The sequence below is a fragment of the Channa argus genome, chromosome 15 (assembly GCF_033026475.1).
Source record: "Channa argus isolate prfri chromosome 15, Channa argus male v1.0, whole genome shotgun sequence".
Taxonomy (NCBI): Eukaryota; Metazoa; Chordata; class Actinopteri; order Anabantiformes; family Channidae; genus Channa; species Channa argus.
The window spans coordinates 20,670,394-20,696,448 of NC_090211.1; the positions used below are offsets into that span (position 1 = coordinate 20,670,394).

The 26,055-nt window shown below is 45.1% G+C and overlaps 1 protein-coding gene across 5 annotated transcripts in view; it reads left to right on the forward strand.

The window, feature by feature from the left end:
* grin2ba (glutamate receptor, ionotropic, N-methyl D-aspartate 2B, genome duplicate a) overlaps positions 1 to 26,055 on the forward strand; it is a 113,726-nt gene that overhangs the window by 46,148 nt on the left and 41,523 nt on the right. For all 5 annotated transcript variants that reach the window (XM_067477482.1, XM_067477480.1, XM_067477484.1 and 2 more), the window contains 2 exons: positions 18,020 to 18,163; positions 18,404 to 18,674. In XM_067477482.1, the coding sequence (XP_067333583.1) occupies positions 18,020 to 18,163; positions 18,404 to 18,674 (415 nt within the window). The remainder of the gene's footprint in view (positions 1 to 18,019; positions 18,164 to 18,403; positions 18,675 to 26,055) is intronic.

Here is a 26,055-nt window from a genome sequence, read left to right on the forward strand (position 1 = left end):
AAGAAGAGCTTCACACTCGGTGCTCTCTGTACTGACTACTTCACACCTGCTGACAAGTAGCTGCACAGCACAGCACAGCAGGAGCCTCGTGAGCCGAAACGTTAGACCATGTAGGACGGGGACAGGATCGAATCATTGCCTTAAAAATAAATAAACGTTTGGAACAATCGCAAACTGATTTTTGCCGGGTTCAGTCCCTGTGTTGTGCTACAGCACGGTACAGTAAAAGTGCTGCATTATCAATGTGGATCAATGTGAACAAAAGTGTAGTGGTGATGTATTAGTTTGACTTCCTGTGTGGGCAGAGGGGAAGTGGGAGCAGGACGCGAGTTGTGAGTTTAGAAGGGGGGAAGAGAACAACGTGTGGGTGGGAGCGTGTGTAGATTATGCATGATTGTGTGTGTGTGTGTGTGTGTGTGTGTGAGTGTAGTAGAACTCGAGCATGAATCCATGTAGGTTGTGTTTTTGTGTATCGCTCAGTGTGTGTACGTCAGTGTGAGTGGCATACTCTTTTCGTTCCCCACTAATGGCATCCTTAGCAGGCCTGTTACGATGGAAACCACGTTGCCACGGAAACGCATCCTGTCTCTGTGAATTAGAAGTATTTCACTCCCTCTCTCAGCCTCCTTCTCTCTTTCTCTGTGCCATTTCCTTCCCTCCTTTCATGTGCTCCCTCTCTCCCTCCATCTTTTCTTCTGTTTCTCTTCTCCACCCCTTAACGTGACGGGACAGCAGCTGATGCCGTATGAGAGGTGTGCGTGCAGGTGAAAGAGCGAGGGACAGACTGACAAGGGGAAAAGAAGGAGAGAGAGAGAGAGAGAAAGACGAGTGGGAGTGGACTTTTTTTTTTCTCTGAGTGTGAAGGAAAGGGATCGACAGAGGGATGAAAGGGTTTGGAGATGGGAAGGAGGAGAATTATGGGACACACCACGTGGCCAAAAGTATGTGGACATGGTCTCTTTGAACGAGGTTCAGAATCTGGTGGAAATAAAGGATGTTTAATGATGAGGTATCCACTGAAACCACGGACAGTTTGCTGAGTTTAACCACATATTTACTCATTCTGACTTTTATTTTTTGATGCCTGCAGTGTCGGCGAGGAACCATCTCCTCCCAAAATTCTGTTCCTATGCGATTGAGCTGCCAATGCGAAAGCGTTTTCCTGCGGAACGTAACACACTACACTGATCGTGTTACAACGCTCTGCTTTTTTTTTACCAATTAACCACATCAGAGGTGGTTAGGACAGATTGTGGACATGCCAAGTGCAACCCAGCATAAGTCTCAAGTTCAATCCTCTCCCCGCTCTGCTATGCTCTTCTACCATCTGCTACATTACACCTCGCTCCTCACAGCACTTGAGTCATTAGTTATCGAGTTGCAGTTAAAACAAAGCTGTAAAATGTACCAATGAAGCCCAAATCTTGGATTGAGCCTCAATCAAAGCTGAGGTTTCCACAGAAATACAGTAAATGCAAAATGCGCAGGACAATGTACAGTACAAGCGCAGTCTGTCTGTGAGCGTCTGAACTTCAAACTGCGTGTTGTTCTGCAGAAACAGATATTTTGGTCGACAAAAATACATTTTATTGATATGTTCTGTGTCAACATCAAGTGGTTGCTAGTGTTTCACTTGCCTTTTATTTTTTTCCCTTTAAATCTTTCTTGCAGTTTTCTTCTTACTCCCATTTGTTTCCTCTCATCTTGTCGCCACCATCTGTCGATCAGAGGAAGAACAAGAGTCACAAATGTGTGCACGTCACCTTCTCGGGCACGTGCATTTCCAAAAACGACGTGTCAAAATACTGCTCCCTAGTAGTATGAACGTGCAACCAACCTTTATTATTTGAAATGGAACAAAGGGGCCAAACCCGAGCCGCGAATAACCAGGCTGCACTGTATACTGTTTAATGTCTCACATTAACTGAAGACACTTTTTGAGAGCAGAGATAAAATATTGAAATGAAAATGGCCGATTAGAGCAGAGTGCAGAGATGGAGAGCATTAACAGAGGCAGAGAGTTTGAGTCCTGCTCCACATATGGAGGGAATAGAAAATGGGGTGAGAAAACAGAGGGAAAGGGAAGGAGGGGAGAAAGTGAGAGCGAGATTGATTATGTCCTCCTAAGTGCTTTCGGCATTATTGGAACTGTACCGTCCTCCCGAAGCAGGCAATTTGAAACAGCAATGCAGGGAGAGTGATTGAGAGAGAGAGGCGGGGGGGGAGAAGGAGAGGGGACGAAGGGGGCCGGTTGGCAGGGAGACAGAAAGCGGCAGAGTGAGGGTCTGGAGGGAGGACTGAGCGATAGATGGAATAACTGGGTTCAAAAGTAGGACAGAGAGAGAGATGGCGAGAGACAAAGGGACAAAGCGTGAGAGAAGAAAAGCGCAGTCAGGGTTGAAAAGACTTGGAAGATGAGCCAAAGACAAAAAAATCCACATGCTGAAGTCTACTTTATAAGTTCACACACGATATATTATACTCCATTTGGACGATGATGATGATAACTTCAGGAATTCCACCTTAAATATGCATCAGAAGAAGGAAAAATGACCCAATCAGAAGCAGGAGGCATAAGGTGAAAAGAAAGTGGACAGATGGGTTTGGATAATGTTCAGATAACAAGGGGAACAGACAGAGGACATTTAAGGACACGTGAGGACAGAAGGTTGAGCATGAGAAGAGCAGTGAGTGTGTGTGTGTGTGTGTGAACTGGAAATAACAATGTAAAAGACAGCAGGGCCTGATGGACATGCAGGGATGAGCATGTGCAGATGGAAGAAAAAGAACTCGGCCACCTGACTCCTCCTTTCGCCTTCAAACATTCCTGCTCCTCCCTCCGTTCCGCCCCTGCTCCCTGATTGACAGGAATTGAGCTCTGACCTATTGACAGCCCAGGCCACACAAATAAAGCAAAGCTTTAAAGTGACGTCCGTCACTCGGAGGACGACGGGGCGGCGACGCGATGGAGCACCTGCCTCTTTAGTCTGATGAGAATCCTGCTCAGGTGATTATTTAATACCTCTGAGAAGGAAGAGCCGCATGTGGAGGCAGGAAGCTTTGCGTCAGGCCGCGGGTTTTGGCAGGTGATTTCACATTCAGCTGATTTCTACATAATCCCCAGTTGTGGCAGAGGAGTACACACGTAAAAGTACTCAAGTAGAAGGGAAGTTCCTACAGTACTTCTTACCGTACACTGTTGTTGCAGGTCAGCAGGATCTTGATTTACAGTTAGAGTATTCTGGGGGGTCCCAAGCTAGAGGTCAGGCCCCTCGTGAACGTCAGACAGCGTCACATGCTTTTATTTCAAATCCTGATGTGGAAAGTAACTGGTGAATATAACAGATAAGTCAGATAAGGAACTGAGCTCCCAAATAAAGTACAGTAGCCTAAAAATGCCCTTAGTGACTTTACTGATGTTCAATGTTTTAGGAGAAACAAACATGATACGACACGATTGGAGCATGTTGTGAGTGTCGGTTGTCATTCTTCACGTCTCAGCTGGTTCGTTTCCACGTTGTAAATAGATTTTTAAATTCAGCAGCCAGTGCACCTGCCGTCCGTTCGGACACAAACGTCGCGGCCTCTCTGAAGCTCGGGCCAATTGTCTGATTCTGCTTTGAAAACTCGAACATCAAAGCGCAAACTGTCTGAGCTTTTTAAAAGCAGCATGACTTCACTTTGAGCATAACTGGGATCATTTTAGGCTCGTGCAGCCTCACGATAACTTTTGTTTCTCGTTTTCGATTTTTGAGTCGTTTTGCTTTCTTGCTCGTCAGAAATTATTTCACATTTTACACAAGACAAGTGTTTTTTTCCTTTGCCTAAAAAAAGTTAATTTAAAAATAAAAGCTAATTAATTACATTCATTAACCTCTTTAATGACCCTATTATCACCTGTCATGTTTAATAAGGCCTTGAATTATCGATGAGCAGCAGTATGTGTATGTGTACATGTGGATACAGGTGTGTATTTCACCCAGTTGTACACAACAGCTCCACTCACACCTAACCAGTGATTGTACAGTGGTTGTATATCATGCTGTGTGTGTGTGTGTGTGTGTGTGTGTGTGTGTGTGTGTGTGCGTGTGCGCGCGCGCTCATGAACTGCAGTCATCCCGTTTTCTGGCGGTTATTCTTAGCATCTTTTCAAAATTAACGCATTTTAATTAAGAATGAGATTGTTTGGCTGGATGAAGCCGAAAAGGGACGAGAACAATGAGCGGGTGAGGTTAAGGCGAAGGGGAGGTAACACTACACACAAACAGTGTTGAATAAATGTTTACGGCAGAAGAAACATTTAAAAGTCTATTTCTGGTGCGAAGTGTGTTGTGCTCGGCGCTGCACTGTGAGTGTGTCCATTAAACATCTGTCATCATAGACATGCACAGCAGGACGGCATTCACAGGAAATGTGAGTGTGCGAGTTACATATTATTTGTAAGTGTGTGTGTGGGTTTCCAGATGAAGGAATCAACTTCTGTGCAGTGACACGGCGAGCAGGGAGGCGAGCAGAGAGCGGATGTGACTGCCAAAATCAGGCTTTAGTCCTACAGCAGGTGTGTGTGTGTGTGTGCGGTCTGAATGCACACAGGTACTGTACACACACTCACTCATCATGTGCGTGTCTGCACATATTGCAGCACAGGAACTGTATGTGTCTGCTCATCCGTGTGTGTGTGCGTGCACAGAGGAGCTCGCACCTCCCCAGTGGGTAATCTTTGGCTGTCGGGCAGAAGGGGGGGAGATGGGGGGGGGGGGGGGGGGGGGGGGGCTGACAAGGTGTGAAATCATAACCAGTGCTTATGGATGTGGAAACCCATACATCAGAGGTGATTGTGCATGTGACGTCACAGCTGAGACGTTAATCAGCCTGGAGAAGGTTTGTTATAAACTCAGCTGTAAGCTGCTCGACTTCTTTTATTTTTATTTTTAACCGACAGCACTCATCAAACCGTCCTCATCAAACTGTTTCGGATGGTTAGTGTTGTCACATGTGTCACTGCGTTCGAATGACTTCTCTTCATCGCAGACTGTTTGAAAGCTGAAAATCCACACTGAATATTTTTACTTGTAAGGGGCAGAGCCGGACTCGGAAACACACAGGCAGTTTGGAAGTGTTTTAGGATCAGGTCAGACTCAAGGAACAAAGTTCTAGAAACGTCAGTGTCAGAATTAATCAGCTCGATGGACGTTACTCGGTTTGTTGTTGAAAATATGATTTAAAAAAATGACCTGTGCTTTCAAACAACAATTACGAAGACTGATGGAATTCACGTGTAAAAACACTACGCTGCAAGTAAAAGCCTGTAGTGCAAAAGGTCACATGGTCTCCTGTCATTTCTCAGGAAGCAAATAATGTAATAATGAATTAGCAACTTATGAAAATGACTTGAAAATGAGTATTTGCACCTGTGGGTTTAATCTCAACCCATGCAACAGAATTTAAACACTAAATGGTAACATTTAGAAGGTGATTATTAAATTTCGTGAACATGTTTTAGGTGGAGCTACTTCTAATGACTTTAATACAAAGTTGGGGTTTTTAATAATAAAATAATAATGCATTTTACTTTGAAAACACTCAAGGACACTGTACAATTAACAGACAAAAAGACGGAAGACAATGACAGGACAATGCAATTACAGATTAGATGTTTCTAATGTCCAGTGGGACTGAGTTCCAGAGTTTGGGAGCAGAGCTTTCAGCCTTGGTGGATCCACAGTGAGGTGGATGGAAGAGGAAGATCTGAGAGCGGGGAAGGGGGGGGGGGGAGGTGGGGATGTGGAGGAGATCAGACAGATGTGGAGGGGCGAGGGGAAGTTCCGGTTGGACAGGGGGACGCTTTAGTGACGATGCTCTGTAACGAGGCATCATTTTCTAAGCTGATCATAAAATGAAAACACTTAAAAGTTTCTGGCAACTTAGTCGAATCACTAAACCTCCAACACGACTTCTGGCATCTAGTGAAATAAAAGCAAGACAAAGCAAAAAGTTTGCAGGCAGGAAAAGAAAAACTGTTTCCACTATACAAATGCAGTCTTTTGTGCATCCACCGCCCCCCCTCTGCCAAAGGTTCAGAGTCGAGCTTTACTGGCCGACCGGTCCGCGGTTGGATCAGCAGTGCAGCCACCGCAGGCCGACCTCTGTTTCATGTCCCCACATTCGTGCTGTATAGAGCTCGTGAGCCCACTGCATCCACTGCCTATTGACACACACAGCACAACAGCGCTAAACCTTTTCTGTCCGCTGCCCCCCCCCCCCATTATCTCGGCCCGCTCCTTCTTTTCATTTCTTCTGGTCCTTTGTAAAAGCCGTGTCCAGCCGTGCGAAATCTGTTAATCGATAGTGACACTGATTGTGAGCCCCTGTTGTGGGGCGACCGTGGTGACGGAGAGAAAGAGGGAGACTCGGGGGCGGGTGGAGGAGGAGAGAGAGAGTGGATTGGTGTGTGTGTGTGTGTGTGGGGGGGGGGTAGTGCACGTGAGCAAGAGCGTGCACGTGCGAAGCAGAGGGTGAGAGGACGGGTGGACGGGAAGGAGGGAAAGAGATGAAAGAGAGGGCGAGCATGTGCATGAGACACAGGAAGAGAATAATGGATGGTTGGAAGGTGTGTGTGTGTGTGTGTGTGTGTGTGTGTGTGTGTGTGTGCGTGTGAAATCTTCCTAATTGCTGGGTTGAAGGTTGCTGGTTGCTGGTTTATCGGCTTGATGACTTTAATGGGCCATTTTGTGCCATTTAGATGCTGTGATTAAAAAGCCCTGGCAGCCACAGTGGGAGAGTGAAGACGTGCGTCTCTGAGGGACGTGGACAAAGCGAGAGGGGAGGACGTGCAGCTATTTGATCTTTTTGCGAGAGGGGCGTGAAAAAGCACGTCGGTGGGAGAAGAAAGCAGGGAGAGCAACACAGTGTATCACTAATTAAATCTTGTGTGCATGAAACATTTCCTGCAATCTGGAGCAAGTGGATGAAATTGGATCCTCACTCTGACCAACAGGCTTGTTCACCAAAATATCCAACGCGTAGAGTTAAAAAAAAAAAAATGTTTTGACTTTATGCAGGTTTACAATTTGATTCCCAAGTGAGTGAGTCTGCTACAGTGGGGAAATCCTTTAGTAGGCCACCAAGCAGAGCCGCAGTAAAAGAAATGTGCAATTTTACATCTAATGTATAAAAATGTTATGAACTTTTAGGCTTTTTAGCAGCGGAAACACAAGTGCACTGCAGCTCCCAAAAATAACACAAGATCTTTGCAGAAACTCTCAAAAACACTCAAATACACAGTCTCCAACCAAAAGGAAATGTAATATTTACATTGCGTTAGAAGCGTCGCAGCCAAGGGGAAAAGCAGCTCCTTCAAAACCTGATCCTCTTTTCAGTTTTTATTATTTCTTTTTTTTTTCTCAGTTTATTTGAACATTTATTTAAAAAAAAAAAATTCAAAGTAGCTGCTCCTTCTTGTTCCATTCCTGCAGTAAACTCGCAAAAATTACAAATGTGTTTCCCACATTTTGGATTGTGGCCGGCGCTGCAAGATTTAAGCGATACCTCGTTTCCTGTGACTTCTTTACAATAAAACAAGTCGCTCCGTGTTTTATTCGATAGGACATTAGTGCTGATGCTGGATTACATGCGGCATCATCACGTGTAGGGAGTTTGAATCCGCTGTGGGTGCAGTGATGCTCGAAAGTTTGGGACTTTTCAGTTTTTCCGCCTAAATATGACAACAAAACGATAAAGGTTTTGTCCAGATGAAGGGATCTAAATTACACGCAGGAGGCAGAATTGTGGACAAGGATTCAATCATGATTAGTTCTGTATGTTTCTCAGCCCTGCACCTCAGCGTGCACAGATGTTAGTCCATGTCTTTCCACAGCATTTCTACTGGATTTCAGTCAGGACTTTGACTGGTCCAGCCCAAAAGATCACGGCTTTTGCTCCTTTAGCCTTTTTTTTGGTAGAATGAATTGTGTGGATACTGTTGTGCAACTCAGAATTCATCGTGTCAGCAATGACGTCAAGCTGCCCTGGTCCAGAGGCAGCAAAGCAGGACTAAATCACGGCACTTTAACTGTCCTGTTTCACAGATGAGACAACGTTCTTAGGCTGGAATACGGCACCAACGCTTTGGTCTAATCAGTCCACAGAAAACGTGTCCAACAGCCTTCTGGTGTATCCACATGGTCCAGATTAGCTGTAGATGGTCTTTCTGGACAGTAGTGGCCTCCACCTCGTAAGTCTGACAGTTCACCACTGTAGTTCAGTGTTGTCCTGATAGTGGACTTAGTGGAGTTAGTGAAATTTCTCAGTCGCACTCTTCACACTCCTAGACAGGCGAACAGTAATGTTCAGTGTTCTGTACTTGTACTAGATCTGCCTGACAGTCGACTGCACAGTCCAAACGCTTCACAAAAAGAAAAGCGCTATTTAAGTGCAGACCATTTACCATTTACCATTAAAGACTTGTGTAACTTTTTCCAGCCTGGTGAGCGTCTGCAATCCTTCTTCCAAGGCAGGTGTAGTCAATTATGATTTACGGAGGTCCGGATGGACAAAAGTTCCTCGTGTTCAGGTCCCCAGCATCACCTGGTTTAGGTTGCAGTGTAATTTGGTTATACATTACATTTAATGTATATATATTGAATTAGGATTGTCATTGTATCAACATCTGCACAGCTTGAGGTCAACGACTCAAATCAAGCGAACAAAGTTATAATTCAATGCCATTTCAACAATAATTATTTTCTGTGAATTCTCTGGACTCCACAGGGGTTTTTACGATAGTTAATGAAAGTAAAAGCAATTGCTGAATTTATGGGGCAATGTTTAGTGGCGTTTCCCACTTTAAACCACTGCCACCATCTCAGAGAGGATGAGAGACAGTGGTTTCGAGTTTCAACACGTACGCCTCAGTCCTTTCCCGATTAAAAGTCGTCCTTCCACCGTTTAGCACAAGCGCTGTACAATGTGGATTCCCATTCACCCATTCACACACACACACACACACACACTTGATGTGCAGGTTTCTCTGCCATAACCAAATTAAAAACTCGATGATAAGTGGACTTTGAGTCCGGTCTGGACCGTGGTCCACTTCATAGTGACTGCTGACCCAAGGTCTTCAGAAATCTCTTCTGTTGGAGCTACGACACACTTTACGTACCCGTGTGTCTGTGTGTGTTCTTTAAATAAGGCAGCAGATTAAAACACCTGACTCTATTTTCCCCTTCGTGGGACTTGATCACCCTAGAGGTTCACATAGTTTTGCCACACACAGCTTTTTGGAACTAGATCCTTTTACTTAGTAAAAGTGTGTTTTTGTCATTTATGCACAAAGGGTTCACAAACTTTGAGGAGCGATTACAGAATGTAAATAATACAAAGGGGGTTGGAGACGAGTGTTGGTTTAATTACAGTGTGGTCATGTCAATACAGCAAATGAGAGGAACAGAGAGCTGCAGGGTCCCGGTGTGGACATGATACACTCTGAAGTATTCATAAGTCCAGCAGCTAGTTTTGACTCCATCTGTCCTCAAGCTAAACAACCTCTCACATCTCTACTACATGCAACTCTGCACTCACGTCTCTCTCTCTCTCTTTTTTTGTATTTTTTTTAAAGCTTCACTGGCTGCACTTTGCTTTTTACGTGCACAGACTGTAGGTAAGTGTGCAGCAAAGAAGAAATCTGAAGGTGACATAATGAGGGAGCGTCTCTCTGCGTTAGCATCTTAGCAGGCTGGGAAGGAGGAGTGTGAAGCGGAGGAGGGTTTGAAGGCGTTACGAACCAAAAACAGGGTTGGAGGGAACGAGTGAGGGAGGTGGGAGGGGGGGAGCATCCCGATTGGCTGATTTTCTTAGCCCCACTTGTAACATGTTCTGTTGTGGAGACGGCCCTCTGCCACCGTCACGCCACAATAAAGCAGGTCTGAATGAGAGTTTTGTGAATGTGAGGAGTCCTCAGAGGTGAGGGGGGGTCCTGCCGGCATCACAGATGACAGAACTTTCTCACCTCATTCCACTGATTCTGAGCATTTATTTCACCTTTCAATGCGACCTCTGCACTCCTGCGTCGCGAGGTGTCGGACGACGGGGACTCGAGGCTTATTCTGCCGTCGCCGTTTATGAGATGCAGAGAGAACAGGGATGGGAAGAGAGAGCAGTGGAGATAAATAGAGAGGGATGGGATTGGAGGGAAGGCGGTGGAAAGAGGAGGCGGGATGGAGATAGAGAGGGTGGTCTCACCGCTGACAGTGACTGAGAGCGAGCCTTTATCGCGTTGCCAGGAAAGGAACACAGAAGCACAAATCAGCCGTGTTCCTCTTCTCCTCACTCTGAGCGTCGGGCGGTTTCACGATTCCAGTGTGAACGAGCTGAAAGTCAGTCTTAAGGGTAAACGCTGACCTTGTGGGGGTGAGGCGAGGTGAACAAACCCTGATTGTTTAATATGGGTGTGTTTGTGTGTGTGGTGGTGAGAAACAGGCCCAGCATGACGATGGCTCTGGGCCTACAGCTGACAGCACAGCCCAGGTGCATCCTGGGATGCATGCTACACGAAGACAAGGAGGGAAAGAGGAAGAGAGCAACAGAAGGAGAGCAGAGAGAGACTTAGCAGGGGAGGCTGAGGAGGCGAGAAGGGAGGGAAAAGTTAGATCGGTGAAAGATGGGAAGGGGGGGGCATAGGAGTTAGAGAAGGGGGAGGGAGCAGGGGAGGAGACTGAAAACAGGAGATATGAGGGGAGGGGCTGAGATAACTGAAGACAGACGAAGAGAGTGGAGAGGGAATAAACAATTAATAACATCCCTCATTACCACCCGGCACCACCCTCCCTTCCTGTCCATCCACAACACTTCTTGCTCTTCCACCTCGTCCCCCCTCCCCCGCCCAGCTTGGAGCAAGAGACCGTAAGAAAGATGTCTGACTACATGCTCCCTGCGCCAGTGCCTGGGGACAGTCTCTGGTCATGTTAAACCTCAGCGTCCTCACTGTCCTTGCTTTCTCTCTCAGCCTCTCTGTCTTCTTACTGAGGAAAATGTTTCCAATGCTTCGTGAGTGTGGTCCTGACCCGGCTCAGAGATCAGGGCACTAGAAGGGGAATACACACATTTGTAGTGGGGAGAATAACAATTCAAAACAAAAACGTGTAAAATCAGTAAATCGGTAGTTGAATATTATGACCTGATAAATAGATTAGATGACTTTTCTTTTTGATTGACACCTTAAGGAGACAAGGCCCAAGTATCCAGACATGCATCCCAAAACCCAGAACTAATCCACATTGGCACCACGGGGGGAAATGGGCAAGAAGGCTGGAACTTCTGTTCTTCTGTTATGTCCTCACTTTGTGTAAGTGAGGACATAACAGAAGAACTGGACTCAGGTGGAGCAGGATCAGGTGACACTGGCTGGAAGCTCGTTAAGGAAACTTTTGTTGACTGATGTCCGGCACAAATGGAGCTAAACAAATAGTAAAGACACATTAGAAGATATAAGATATAGAAAGTGAATATAAATTTACCATGATACTGATGTGATTAATGGAACTATACGCTGATCGGCCACTTTATTAGGTACACCTGTACACTTTAATACCATCCAATACATCAGCTCTGCCATTAATTCCTCAGTATTTAAGTTGTTTTTGTCAGAGATGTTAATATTCTTCTATGTGCTTATTATTTAACTGACTCATTATACTGGAGTGCGTTTTATTAAGAGGTGGTTCTAATGTTTTCAGAAAATATGATTCCAGCATATGGATGTGGTTGCTACTTGCTAGTCGACTTATCATAGTGGATCTTCAACAGTAAAAGAATCTTTACTACACTGTAAATTCTAATTAGTTAACTAACTAATTAGTTAATTAGTTAAGTTAGGACTAGGACGTGTATTTCTACTTATGCTAATGCTTATTAAGTCTAGAGCGCTTGCAATTTATTTTACACAAGAAAAACAATTGACTTTAGGTGTCACCTAACTTGATATGAACCAAGTCATTTGAAGATGAGAGCACTGATTGCTGTCTTTCAATTAATGTATTATTCTTACTTCCTTAAGTATTGTGACATTTCCTACAGCTTTAGAGCTGTAGAGTCATTTAGTTGTTCCATAATGCACTTTGGAAAAATGTAATCCTCCCTCCGTCCTTCACAAATGCCAGCAGAGGATTTTCCAAGGGCAGAAAGAAAGTCAGTGGTTTATGAATGTCACCAGGAAGCTTTACCTACGAGTTTTTGTCGTCCTGGCAGACGAAGCACTTTTTTGTGAATTACTGCCTCCAACCGTTGCAGTGGTGTCGTCGTCTCATTTGTTGCTACTGTACTTGAGTGTTTTAGGTTAATGTCACTAAAAACATAAGTAACAGAGTTTGTTCACCTTCACCTCTAACTTAATGGAAACTAGTAATAAGGGCATATTGTTGATAACTAAGTAAAGTACTGGATTTTACAGGTGCACAGTGAATTAAAAGACAAGTAGGCTGATTGTCTCCTGTGAGTACGACTCCAGAGGGACCGTAATAAATCTGTAATAAATATAAATCAATTTAATTACACACTAACATTTAAAGGGCAACTTTTCAGCGTGGATTCTATAGCTTCAGTTTAGTTAAACATCCCTCTAAATTCCCTATATTAAAATATTTCTTCAACTCTAGCTAAAAGGTTTCTCCAGATGACATCATCCAGAGGAGTATGTCCATCATTAGGAGTTCAGATGATGGAGAAGCTCTGGAAAAGCAGTTGAACTGAAGTTTCCTACAAGTGATGTCATCTGGAGGCAATTTCAGCTACAAGTGGAGAGATGTTTTGATAAAGGGAAGTCAATGGGAACATGTACAACCCAAACTACAACCGTGAGAGGAAAAGTCAGCGAATGCATCCTTTAGGTGAAATGAGCTTTTCCGTGGGAGCGTTTGATAACCTACACAATCAGCTCAGAAAGACGTGGCTGTGCAAATTTGTGGATAGAAAATATGGTCAAAATGATAATAAAGTTAATTTAATGATGCCGCGAGCAGATATTCCTGTTTAATTATGATTCAAAGCAAAAGCTTCCACTTTTATGCAAACAAAAGTTAATTCTGACAGCAGTAGATCACATGACCCAAAGTGGTGACTTAGTGTTTCTCTAGATGCTGCATAAAACGTACAGCTTATGAGTTTTGTTGTTCTGACATTTATCGGGATTAGGTTGATGCATTTTGAAAGAGATGTTTAAAAAATTGATGATTGTAGGTTTTTAAACGTTTACCCTCTGTCTGATATGTCTGAGTCTGAGTCTCTGATCTTTAATATTCTACAAACTTCAGTCATACGTGGCTTTACCGTGCGTCCTGCCTTATTCATCACTGTGACCGACCCAGCCGTAGACAAATACATAGGCTGAAGCACATTAATATGATTTGTAGACTCACCCTGTTACGTCTGCACGAGACACAGACAGACACGGAGAAAGGACCAGGGGACAAAGAGGAGCCACAGCAGGAAAAGCATCAGACTGCAGAGGCCCCTCGGTGGGTCATCTGCTAAACATAGAGCAGAAATGGGCCAGAGAGAAACAATCTGTGCGTTGGTGCCCGTGTGATATTAAATTTCATTGGGACACTGTCTGAATGTGTTAAGACGGGGCAGTGTCCTAACCTGTGTGTCTTCCTTGCAGCTCGATTTGCATTTCTGTCTTTAAGTGACTCGAAGAGCAAGTTGGCTTCGACAGGCCACATTCACTGCAGTCGAAATCACGTTTTAATGAGCAGTGCGATTTTTTTTTTCTTTTTTTGGGAGATTTTTTTAACCTTAAGGTTCAAAAAGTGCTTAAAATCAGGTCACTCTTAATTAGATGATGGTCGGACAAATGTACAAGCTAATTAAGCCTGTGTGTGTTTGATTAAAGATAAGTAGGCGTCCGTGATAAGGAATGTGATGATGAGGCACGAGAAGAGCGAAGTAGAGAGGGGGGAGAAGAGAGCTGCAGAGTGAGAGGAGGTTTAATTAAGGTAGAGATAAGTGTGTGTGTGTGTGTGTGTGTGTGTGAAGTGACAGAGAGAGGAAGGGGCAGCAGAGAGGGGGGGGAGGGCTCGTCATCAATACGTAATTTCAGCACACGTGGTGACGGCGGCTTGTGCTGCCAGGCTCTATCAGGAATGAATGAGCTTCAGCACTTGAGCGTGCGTGTGTGTGTGTGTGTGTGAGTGGGTGGGTGGGCGCCTGTGGCTGTGCTGAGTATATATCTCCTGCCCACTGTCTTCAAAATTCACTATATTCAAGCGAGGGCCAGCTGTTGCCCCTTCCTCTCGCCTCACCTCCCACTCCTGCCCTCTTTTTTCATCCCTCCGTCTCTCTCTCTCTCTGCCCGGCTTCTCTTTTCCATCAGGCAGTGCAACAGCGGTCAATAGCAACCCTCCTTGCTCAAGTTCAAAGGAACCTTTATAGGCAGGATAGAAATATGCGTTGCCAAAACCCCCCCAGCAACAGACACCAGCAGCTCTCTCTGACTCGCGTTACCTTTCTATCTTTTGCTCTCTTCGCACTGCTCCTCTCTGCCTGTGCTTCATCGTTCCTTCCTCACAAAAAAACGACTAAATGTTATATCGTGCACACCGGGTTCATTAACATCCTCAGATCAATATTATTTCTAAGAGAACGAAAGCAGAGTTCTGTTTATGGGCTAATTAGGATGAACTTGTTCCACTTTCTCAGACATTTTCTACGGTAGTTTCTGGATTTCGTATCTTCTCTGCAGGAAACTGTAACCACACAGCATGAAAGCTAAGATCCACTCTGAACAATGCAGGTATTCAGAGGACATGACACAAAAACAACGAGCTCGTTTAAAAAATGGAAACCCAACGAGTACCACTTCAAATTTTTGTACTTCAAGCATAAAAGTGCAAAAAGGGTTATTTTTATATTTTAAACACTTGATCTAGTCCAGATGTGTTTCACGATTGCCTCATGAATAAAGCTTCTTCAGGAAACTAAAATGTTTAGGTCCTAAATAAATAAGTCCAACGGATTATCGTCAAAATATCCTTTGTGTCAAATGTAAACGTACTGATGTAGTATTGCATTAATTTCTAAAATATTTTACATATATTTTGCATTAACAATCCACCTTATGTGCAGACTAACTGTAGTGTAGTAAAAGTGTGGAGGATCATTAATGCAGTGGTTCAGGAATGTGAGAAACCAGGTAAGAGATAAAGATGTGATCAGTAAAATCTTGTGAACTTGCATCAGTACAAACAAATCAAACAATAAACTTTAATGGACACGTAACAAAAATTGCTTCCTAATAATGTAATTAAAAAATACACAGGTGTGTGTTTCTCTGGTGTCACAGTGAAGCTGGATTAAAACGGGTCTTTGTCAGTCACCGTGAAGACGCAGACAGAACACGGTTCCTCCAGCTAAAACAATGATGCACTGTGTCATATTCTCTGGCAGCCAGTGATGCGTGGACTGTTTGAGCAGCGTGTCTCATGGTGCTTCGATGTGTCGCACTGAGCGTGTGAAGAGTGCGTGAGGCTGAAGCAACGCCCGAGCGTTGGTTTGTCATTCTGTGTGTGTGTGTGTGTGTGTTGGACGCGGGTCTATTTCTTTTGCAGCCACTGATGTGTCCCTGCGTGTGTAATTGAAATACCTGAGTTATTGACTCTCCAAGTCAAATAAGTGCTGCAGCTCACTCATTTAGAGGCTGTGGGGCAGAGCAGACGACTCTGACAGACCGAGCTCCATCAACCACGGAATAAACACACATGTCTATAGCAGAGAGCTGAGACCCGACACGGGCACCAGTAGAGCCACAAACACGAGCATATGCATCGGTGAAGTCACATCGGCTGCACACACACTGGATCCAAACACACACAAACTTGCACCGGCTTCACATGGAGGACGCACATGTCCCTTCTCTCTCTCTTCTTTTCTCTGACAGCAGCCGTCCTCTGTGGTTGAACAACTCAGGCTTAGCCTCCTCTTGCCTAAATGGCTGGCTGCCTGCCTCACACACACACACACACACTTCCCCCCGCCACCACCCCCCGGATCAGAGCCTGTCTACCGGCCTGTCCTCTCCCTCTCCAACCATCCTATTGTCACCACATTGTCTTCGGCGTCTGTCCCTCTGCACACTTCAAATCTCAGCTACATCCGCGCTGCTTTTTTGGACGTCTCTATTCTTTATTCTATTCATTCCTTTTTACTTTTCCCTTCCCTTTAGTGCCTCTCTGTTTTCTGCTCCCTCTGGTCCGAGGTTTTATCTGCTCTTCTTTGGAGCTCTCGCCTTATCTCTCCATCGCTGCCTCCACCGGCCATTCATCCCGGTGCATTGTGCAGTGTATCGTTATCAGTGTACAGTAGCCAGCTCTGACGTCAGCTGTGGATCCACAAAGGCGACACGGACCCACTGGGCTCGGAAGTGTATTCAGAGCCCCGCCGGCTCGTTGCACCCCGTGGGATTCTTAATAGTCGCTAACTGATCACCTCACGCCCACAGAGGTGAAAATGTGGCCACATGGAAATGAAGAGAACTTCTAACTCTTTGCGTCCATGTCGCTCCTCTTTTAGCATGTGATGAAAAATCTGCAGACCCGCTTCGAACGAGTGTGTTGGACAGCACATTAATACGGCTCTTAAAAAGAAGACTGAGACAGCCAGAGGAAACTGGGTGGTGGGGGGCTGCACAGAGGATGAAAAAAAAAGGGGGAGCGGCAGTGCACGAGTCTGGAAATTCAATTATAACTGTGCCCTGGCAGTAATTCCACTGGTATAAATGGGGACGGCAGAGCGAGAGACGAGATGGAGAGAGATGGATGAAGGGGGCAGAGAAGAGAAGAGAAAGTTGAGGATTCAAGTTGGCTGAAGAAACACGACTCCAACATCAGCGTGCACATCATTATTTCATGATTTTGGAAACACAGCCTCTGCATTAAACTGCATTGGACGCACGCGGTTTTTTTATATTTCACGACATGTTTTCAGCCTCACGCACGCAGCGCGTCGCACTCGCGTACACTCTTTGACACGCCACCTCATCGCTACAGCCCTGATCTCATTAATGCAGAAACAAGGTAACTGATCAACCCGAGCGCATCCCCAAGGAGGGGGGCAGGTTGGCCTTTGATGTGGAGTGTGAAGCACAGAGAGATTTCAGCCCCCGTCTGCCTGGTCGTCATCTCTCTCACACACACACACACACACACTAAAATCAGTCTTATTCATATCATTTGCCCCAGTAGAAACATGAGGTGGGAGCATGAACACACTACTGTACTTTGTGCACACAGGACTGGACTCTCACAGACTGACTCACTCACACACTCTCACACACACACACACATGCACAGGAACTAGCTCATGTTGCAGAGCTGCACAGACTTGTCTAGACCAACATTTCTCACCTCCTCCTCTTCTTCTGTCCAGTTCAATATTCCATTTCAACACCAGTGGCAAGACGCAGTCTTGGACATCAGCCTGTGAGCGATGTTTATTGGACCGGCTGTCTCTGGCCGTCCTGTACATTCTGCCTGTCTCGCATTGACATTGAGCCTCTTGTAAGGAAGGGAATCAGTGTATCTGTGAGCCACTTTCAGTATGTTTAATGCCTCCTATGTAGCAACCAGGTTACACAACACACTTTTCGCACGGTTGTAATAAAACAAATTGGTGAAAATGATCAATGAGATTAGGGACAGCAGTTCCCAGAATTAGCTGCAGCCACCCCCCCCCACCCCCCAACCCCCCCCCGTGTACAAACTCATTAAAGGCCTCATAAAGGCAACTGATGAAAATCATGGCCGGTATGATTACAAGCCCGCTGGTGTCCTCTCGCCTCCCTCCTCTGCACACGAGAGAATAAGGCGGCTAAATTAATGTTCGCACCAATAATGTTACAAAACCACGGCGCCGTCCTTTAAGTAGTAGCTGTTTTCCTCAGTGTGTGTGAAGCCAACTAAATGAAAGTTCATGTTACATAACCATTTACGCTCTGTTTCCTCTCTCTGTGTGTGTGTGTCGTTTTCAGGATGACCACTCCATGTTCTTTCAGTTCGGCCCCTCCATCGAGCAGCAGGCCTCGGTCATGCTGAACATCATGGAGGAGTACGACTGGTACATCTTCTCCATCGTTACCACGTACTACCCGGGCTACCAGGACTTTGTCACCAAGGTAACCACTCTCATCTGAGACAACATGCACTAGTAATCAGACTGTAAAGGGAAAAAAACCACAGACTCAGCTGCGATAGAAATATTTATATGATGCTGATTGGAGACAAGCTGAGGAACAGCTTCATCCTCTCACACTAATGCAGCGTGTATGTAACATATAATGTAATAAAAACGTATCGATAAATTGCACAAATGAATGAATGAATAAAAAATCTTCTTCTTCCTCTGTCCTGTTCAGATCCGTAGCACCATCGAGAACAGCTTTGTTGGCTGGGAGCTGGAGGAAGTCTTGCTACTTGACATGTCTGTAGATGACGGAGATTCAAAGATCCAGAACCAGCTCAAGAAGCTCCAGAGCCCCGTCATTCTTCTCTACTGCACGAAAGAGGAGGCCAACACCATCTTCCAGGTGTCCCACTCTGTCGGGATCACCGGCTACGGCTACACGTGGATCGTGCCCTCGCTGGTGGCTGGAGACACCGATGTGGTGCCTGCCGAATACCCCACAGGTAGGACAACAGTGTTGGGGAGCAGAGTGGGAAGTAGGATCCAGTTTGTATTTCACACAACTCGAAGCTATTTTTGGTCGTTTGACATCTCAGGTGAGCAATTTCTGCATCCGGCTCTTATAATTCATCCGCGCTGTAAAGATGTTTTGGGGAACTGCTGTTGCCAGCTTGGTGATCTTCTCCTTAGTGTTGCTGACTTTTGAGCAGAGTAACTAATATGTCGCAGTCAGTTTACTGTGTTGTAGCAGTGAGCAGCCAGAAAGACACGAATCCCATGTAAACCATCGATCACTGATCTTCACTTGAAAAACTATGATACCTGCTGCTGTTAGGTCACCGACAGTGTAACACTCAGTCACATATGGTCCATAACACACACGATGAGGAGCAGATCAATATTACAGCACGTCACACACTTCTCCTTCACCATACTTTATTCAGCCCCATCGGGGCTGAGGTTGTTTCCAGGTGAATTATGGGCAGTTTTGACGCGTCCGTGCATTTCTGAGGTAGGAAACATCTCAAAATGAACTGGTGTGGGGTAAAACTGCGCTAACATTAAAAGTAATGATGAAGGAATTTAAACTGTCTTAAGAAAAGGAAACCTCCCAAAGAAAAAACAGATTTACACTGACACTGCACCGTGTGAGCTCGTAGCCATTGGCACCAAACTTTGTTCCACAACGTGAAACAGTTCCCAACCTTTAACATTACAGCAGAAGTTCATTTTTTAAGTCCTCTCCACTCTAACCCACCGTAGCCGGTCATTTTCTCTTTCTCACCACATGTATTAGAATTACGCCTGACTTGGGATTTAGACTCTTAGCTTTTTGACCTGAGGTGAAAGAATCGATGTTTGCACACACTCACGAATTAAGAAACTGAAACCATATATTAAGATCATTCTTCTCTAAAACATTATATCTCACACATCACTTAATCCAGTCATTCCAACACTTGTAGTTTCTAAAGACTTCGAAAAGACTAAAATTGTGCCCTTAATTAAATCTGGTGACCCCAGAAATGACAAATTATCGTCACATATTTAACTTTTTTCTCAACAAATCTGTAAAAAGGACTTTATACAACAACCCTCAAGCACTTAATTGAAAGAAACATTTTACATGAGCATTAGCATGAAATTAAAAAAGGATGTTTAACAGATCTGCACAGGTGATGATTCTTTGTCAGTTAAACTGAAACTATAGGGTTTGTATGAAGTTGTTGAGCAGCTACATGAATGGGTGAGAGCGAGCAGTGTGTTAGTTAATGATCAGGCTTCCAACACTGTTCACTGCAAGGATCTAGTTTAGGACGTCTCCAGTGCTATTTGTTTTGTCCTTTTGTGACTGTTTTTATTTCTATATCCTGTCTTTATGGACAAATAAACGGAACTAAATTACATGAAAAATATCTCCACATCTACAAAGCCCCACTCTTCACCTCGTTTTTAGACTTTAATTTTCTAGCACATTCGTTTTAATAGTACAGAAGGTACAGGAGACAATAATGATTCATAATGTAGATATTTCTGAAATAAATCTTAATAATGCGGCAACATGTTTCAGTATTGTAAACATTTCAGTCTTGTGTTGCTACTGTTGTTAGGGTTTGGTCCCGTGTGGTGATGTCGATGCTCGGTTTAGTACTTTCAGTGACAGTGATGCAGCGCAGAACTGTTCATCCGTGACCATTGTTACGGTTAAACTCATCCAAGTGGTGACAAGACCTTGAGGTCTTTCAGTCGATGTGATTGACTCCACAGAATTAACACTGAGCCTAAATAGTATTCTATCACTCTGCTATTTGGATTTTGTTCCTGAAGAAAACTGACCTTTTCTAATAAGAAGAAGTGAGGGAGCACACACACAGCACTACTGGAGGTCATTCTAACCTTTGAAGGTCAAATGTGGAACATCTGAGTTGGGGTGCACTCAACCTGCTCACGCAATCTGTCAGACCGCCTCATGTAACACGCCTTTCAGCCCTTGGGGGCGGACACACACTTTCAGAAAGGCCACCTCACAGTGGGAATCAAACCTTCAACTGTGTGAGAACTAAGGGACCTTTTCATAACGTCTCTGTATTCGTGTTGTGGATACTCCGCTGTCTGTCCTAAGCAGTTTCTGGGAAACAGCTGCCAGGTGGAGCCTGGGACTGCTGCACCGCTCAAAGCACCGTAACTCAAACTTTTCACCTCTGCTCCCCTTATTGGCATCCCTGGATGATTTAGTCTGAATGGGAGTTAGATGTGTGTGTGTGTGATGTCAGTGTGCATTTGGCTGTGAAATGTGCGACTGGTTCATGGTTTAATTTGCATGAGAAAATAATGGTTGAGTGTAATCAAATAGGTTGTGTGTTTGTGCTTTTGTGTGTAGCTCATATGATGAAGGACGGGAGTGTTTACTTACCAGTGTGAACAAAACTCTGATTGTGTGTGTGTGTGTGTGTGTGTGTGTGTGTGTGTGTTTGTTGCTTGTTTCAAATTAGGGTTCCACTCTATAAAGTTTGATATATCACCGTATCAGTTATGTAAATCACACAACAACTTCCCTCTTGATTTATGTTGCCACAGAGATAATTGTGACTAGCTCATGTACTGCTTGGATGATTGCGAAGTGGAGCTGGCGGAGCGGCTGTGTTGATGGACATAAACAAACCTCTTTCAGTTGATACTAAATTATCATGGCATTAATCATATGGGACATAATGACAGATAGTCGGCTAAATGTCATCCACTCATTAAATGTTCGATGAGTAGTACGCTGAATACGCCGACAAACATGGCGCTCAAACTGCTGCTATAGTCCAACTTAAACAATACGTCGTGGTACTTTAGATTCTGTCGTCAGTCAACTGTGATGGTGTTTTGTTTCCAAGAAATCTTGCAATTTCGTATGTTTGCAGTGTTTTTCGTGTTTTTCTCGTACGAGCTGGTGGTTTGTATTCGTGCACCCAGAGGAAAATTGTACCGCTTGGCGACAACAGTTCCCGCGACCTTCTAACTGTGAGGTGCCAGCGCTGACCGCTCCACAGTCGCCGCCCGCGACTTCACAATTCATGGAAACATCCCCCCACCCTCTGTCCACGGGACCGGAAATAAATAAATACAATTTAAAAATGATAAAACAGGTAAAACAAACGTTTTTTACTCCCTCTGATTTTCCCTCCAAAGACCGATGGTGGTTGTGGAAGCTGCATCGATCGCGGCCGCTGACAGTTTGTGGAACACGATGTCGAGAGGAGTGTGGAGCCAGTGCTTTGATATAAGATTTTGCGGGGACAGCCAAACTTGGGCCACTAGTTTTTTTTTTTGCAGCCGACATGCCAGCCGGCCATAACTTAGTGTCCCTGCTGTGAGTAAGAGTTCAGAGAAATCGTTAAGAAGGTGAAGTGCCAGGTGCCAGGTAAAGATGATGAGAGGCCTGTATGAGAAGTTTCCAAAAGTGATGAATTCTGGGGCATTTTGCAATTATGAGAAAATGGTCATTTCTATCAATAAAAAGAGACACGTCCCCCTGTTGGCTCTTGTAACCAGAGTAAAGTTGGTTCTGGCTGCATACTGGCAGACATCAAGCATTCAGCTGCAGAACAACCCTTTATGTCTGGGTTTCATCCTAAACATCAGAGAAGCCACACGAATCCTCCAGATGTGGCCGACGACACCAGTTTGCAAGCTGTGACTGATAGTGTGGTGGTTGTCCGTGCTCTGGGAGGAACCAGCGGGTCAGGGTTCAGCAGAAGGTGCCTGCTAGCTGTGGGGCTAATTCGCTTACTGACCACACGTAGTCAGAGTCTCCTGGGTTGTTCCACTGATGTCGTCCTCAAGTGGCCCTCTGGGGAACCGTCTTTCCTCCCACTCTCCTCCTACCCTTACCTCCTCATGTCATGCCCTTGTTTCCTTACTGCTCTTTATTTTCTCTCTCACTCTCTGAGCCTCCTCTGACTCTCTCCCAACTCTCTGTTCCCTGGAGTTTTTTTCTTTTTTTTTTATAACTTCAGTATCTGTGTGTGTCTGCTGCCGTCTGGTTTTTCTCTCTGAGCTCATTCTGTCCCTCTTTTCTGCTCGTCCCCTTCAGCTCTCTCTCTCTCTCTTTTACTAACAGCCTTTCTGTCTCTATTCTTGCTGATCAGAGTTACACACTCCTGCTGCACAGCCTGTGCTAACATAACCGCCCAATCCCAATGTGACATCACTGACAATAAGCCGTTTCCAAAAATACCCAGCGATACGGTGCTTTTCTGTTACGTTCCCCAATCAGTTTGCCTGGGTGTGGATACTCAGCGTCTGCGGCGTTTGTGATTCTCCTTCTATGTGTGTGTGCGTAGCTGTGACAGCCTTTGCCTTCACACGGCGGCAGCATCTACTTTAAAGGCCAGGAAAAGACTTTAAAGCTGCTACAGAGCTGTTCAGCCATAACACTGCTTGTTGACATGTCTGTGTTGTGACATTTCAACATGTCCTGAGAGATGTATGAATATATCCGCATCACACAGCAGTTCCCAGGATGTAGAAAACATACACCACAACACGCGCATCTTCCTATGGAGGAATCTTTCCAACAAAAATACTAAAAGTGAAAGGAGTAAAAAGCACCGAGCGAGGGGAGCCAGTGAGTGAGTGTTGAGGAAGTGTCAACAGTGTGTGACATTAGATGTGGTCCTGGGGGGGCCAGAGCTGTCAGCTCTGAGGCCCCGAGAGTAAGGCAGGTTGCCAGGCCGCCTGTCTATTTCTGCCCACTGACATGGTAGTGAACTGGCTGACATGTGGTCATACGCTGTCAGATAGATGCAGAGCGACTGATGGACAGAGAGAGAGAGCGATTAAATGGAAGACCGAGAGGCACTTGAAGGCTTGATGTGATTCACGTGAAGGTGTGTGACCTGAACGCGGAAGCGACCAATGGGATGAGCAGTTACTGGCCAGTCATGAGGGAGGTCGCGGGTGAGAGTTTCCACGGTTACCGGAGTCTTTGCGCAGATGTAAACTATCTCTGGCTTCTCGTTTCCACCTGGCCACCATTGTGTGGATTGTGGCTAGAATAAGAAAATCCCTCTGCAGCTGATTCTTTTCAGGTGATTCAGTCTCAGATATGCACACAGTGCTACAGTAATTTAATGATGCTATAATACTGAAGCCGAAGCTAAATACGGAGTCTGTCAGTTGGCTCTACACCACAGTATTTTAAATTGAAATCAAATTGGTTATTATTTATACAGCCCAATTGTACAAATCCCAAATTTGCCTTAAGGCCTTTATAATCTATTACACATAGACCATCCTTTGCCCTTAGACCCTCGAGTTGAGGAGGGAAAATATTTAGTGTAGTAGATGTCAATAAGTTGTATTCATTCCAACGGAATTCTTGAATGTTTGGACCATAGAGCTACATTCACAAGCCACATCGGGTAAATTTATGTTTAGTCCAACCAGACAAAGCGTCTGGCCACAGATCCACACTTTCCATGGTGAAATGACTCTTCTTGTTCTTCTTGTGCGATGGTGTTTAGTGTAGATTAATAATGTTTCACAAATCCATGGAAAAACACAACTATGACTATGGCACAACCTCTAGGGACCATAGAGGGTTTTTGGATGAAAGGCCACGGTCGGCCGGGGACGCGAGCCCACAAGCACCTAGCTGGGAGGTGGCAGCACTAACCAACCAACCAAACAGGCCTGTGCCTTTTCTCCCTGATGCACTAACCACACTCCTGCTCTAAAATGCTGATAAAACCATTCAAACGGTGTAGTGTGTGTGTGTTTATGCTACCGGTGGCCTGGAGAGACATGTAGGTCCACTGTATGTTTCTGATGTGACAGCAAAGCTACCTGGTTCTTGAAGTGAAGATCCTCAGGCTGTGGCGTCACAGATATTTGGAACTGTCTTCGCTGTATTAAAATAATACACAGAAATACCCTTTTTTTTTTTATTAATACATGTGTGTTGGTGACACTCATGGCTGGAGGCATTTTCAGGTTTTCAGGTTGCTTGTCCAGCCTCCTGCATCTCAGGAATGTCATCAAAATCGGCACACCCATTCATTTGTACTCAAGGATGAACTGATTAGATTTTGGTCAAGGTTGCCTGACCTTACATCTGTCCCGTGCTCATCAATGTAATGTCCGAGGGAGTTTCATTACGTTTGACAGAAACATCCATCTGGACTGACCCAGATGACTGAGAGCCTCCACAGTTTCATGACTGGATGAATGCAAACTAAATAATGACCAACTTATAAGACTGAGCTCTGACAGTGGATTCACAGCTCGCCCCATGATAATGAACAGCAGAGAGCCCCAGTGGGGTGGAGGAAGGACGGGGGTCCTGGCAAACAGCTGAACGGGCTGATGGATAGTTGGAAGGGCACCTACAACTGAACGCTCATAAAACAGATTGTTTAAAGAGAACAGCTCCCAGCAGACAGAAGGACAGATAAACAGACGTACAGACAGTGCAAAGGCCAACAAACAGAGACAGACAGATGGACAAACACAGCAAGGTGATAGACGCTTAGTCAGGCAGGATGGGTGCGTTCTTCATCTGCTCTCTGAGTCATCACGTAGTGTGTGCTCTGTCTTTTGGAGTGTGTTCAAAACATGTACACAGTGTATAGCCTGTAACACAATTATCCCCGTCTCTCTCAGCTTTAGTTTTCGCCATCTGTGTGTCTCTTCACTTTTCCCCACACAATCCAGCTCATCGCTGTCGTTCCAGTGCCTTAGTTACCCTGCAGTCCTGAGTCCTTCTCTGCCTGCTTTTCCTAACCCTCCTCTCTGTTCATAGCCCTCCTTAGACAGACATCCTGGTATCTTGTCATTGACTCTACCTTTCTTCATGATGGCTGACGTATTCGACAAAATGCCTCCCCGGTGTTCTGTTGATACGGCTTCCAGGACCCCGGCATTAGAGGCATGAATTTTAATGTAGCATCGAACACCCACATCAGGAATGAAACACACAGTGGAGAAGGCAGAGGTGGCTGGTGGTCATGGGGTTGGAGTAGGGTTGGGGTCAGGTTAAGCCGCATGACATGTTAATGTTTGGGGTGGGCTACGAAAAAATAGCTGCTTCTTAGGCTGTTTTTATCCAAATACGTGCATGACGCACAGGTCTGCTTTCATAAATCTCAGTCTGACCATAATGTTTGAGTCCAAAATATGCTGCAAGTTTACTGGTGTATGTGGGATCATCCAGGTAAAGCAGCAGCGGCGACTCTGGGGGAGCTGTGGACAAAGGTCCACAAACATCCCCCCAGTAACTGGAAGGAGCTTATTTTGGTGGTTTTTAAGATGTAACTGTTTTACTGTTTAGTGTTTGTGTGGGAAATGTAAGAGGGGTCATAATTGTCAAAGCAAAACGTACACGTGTGAATGTGC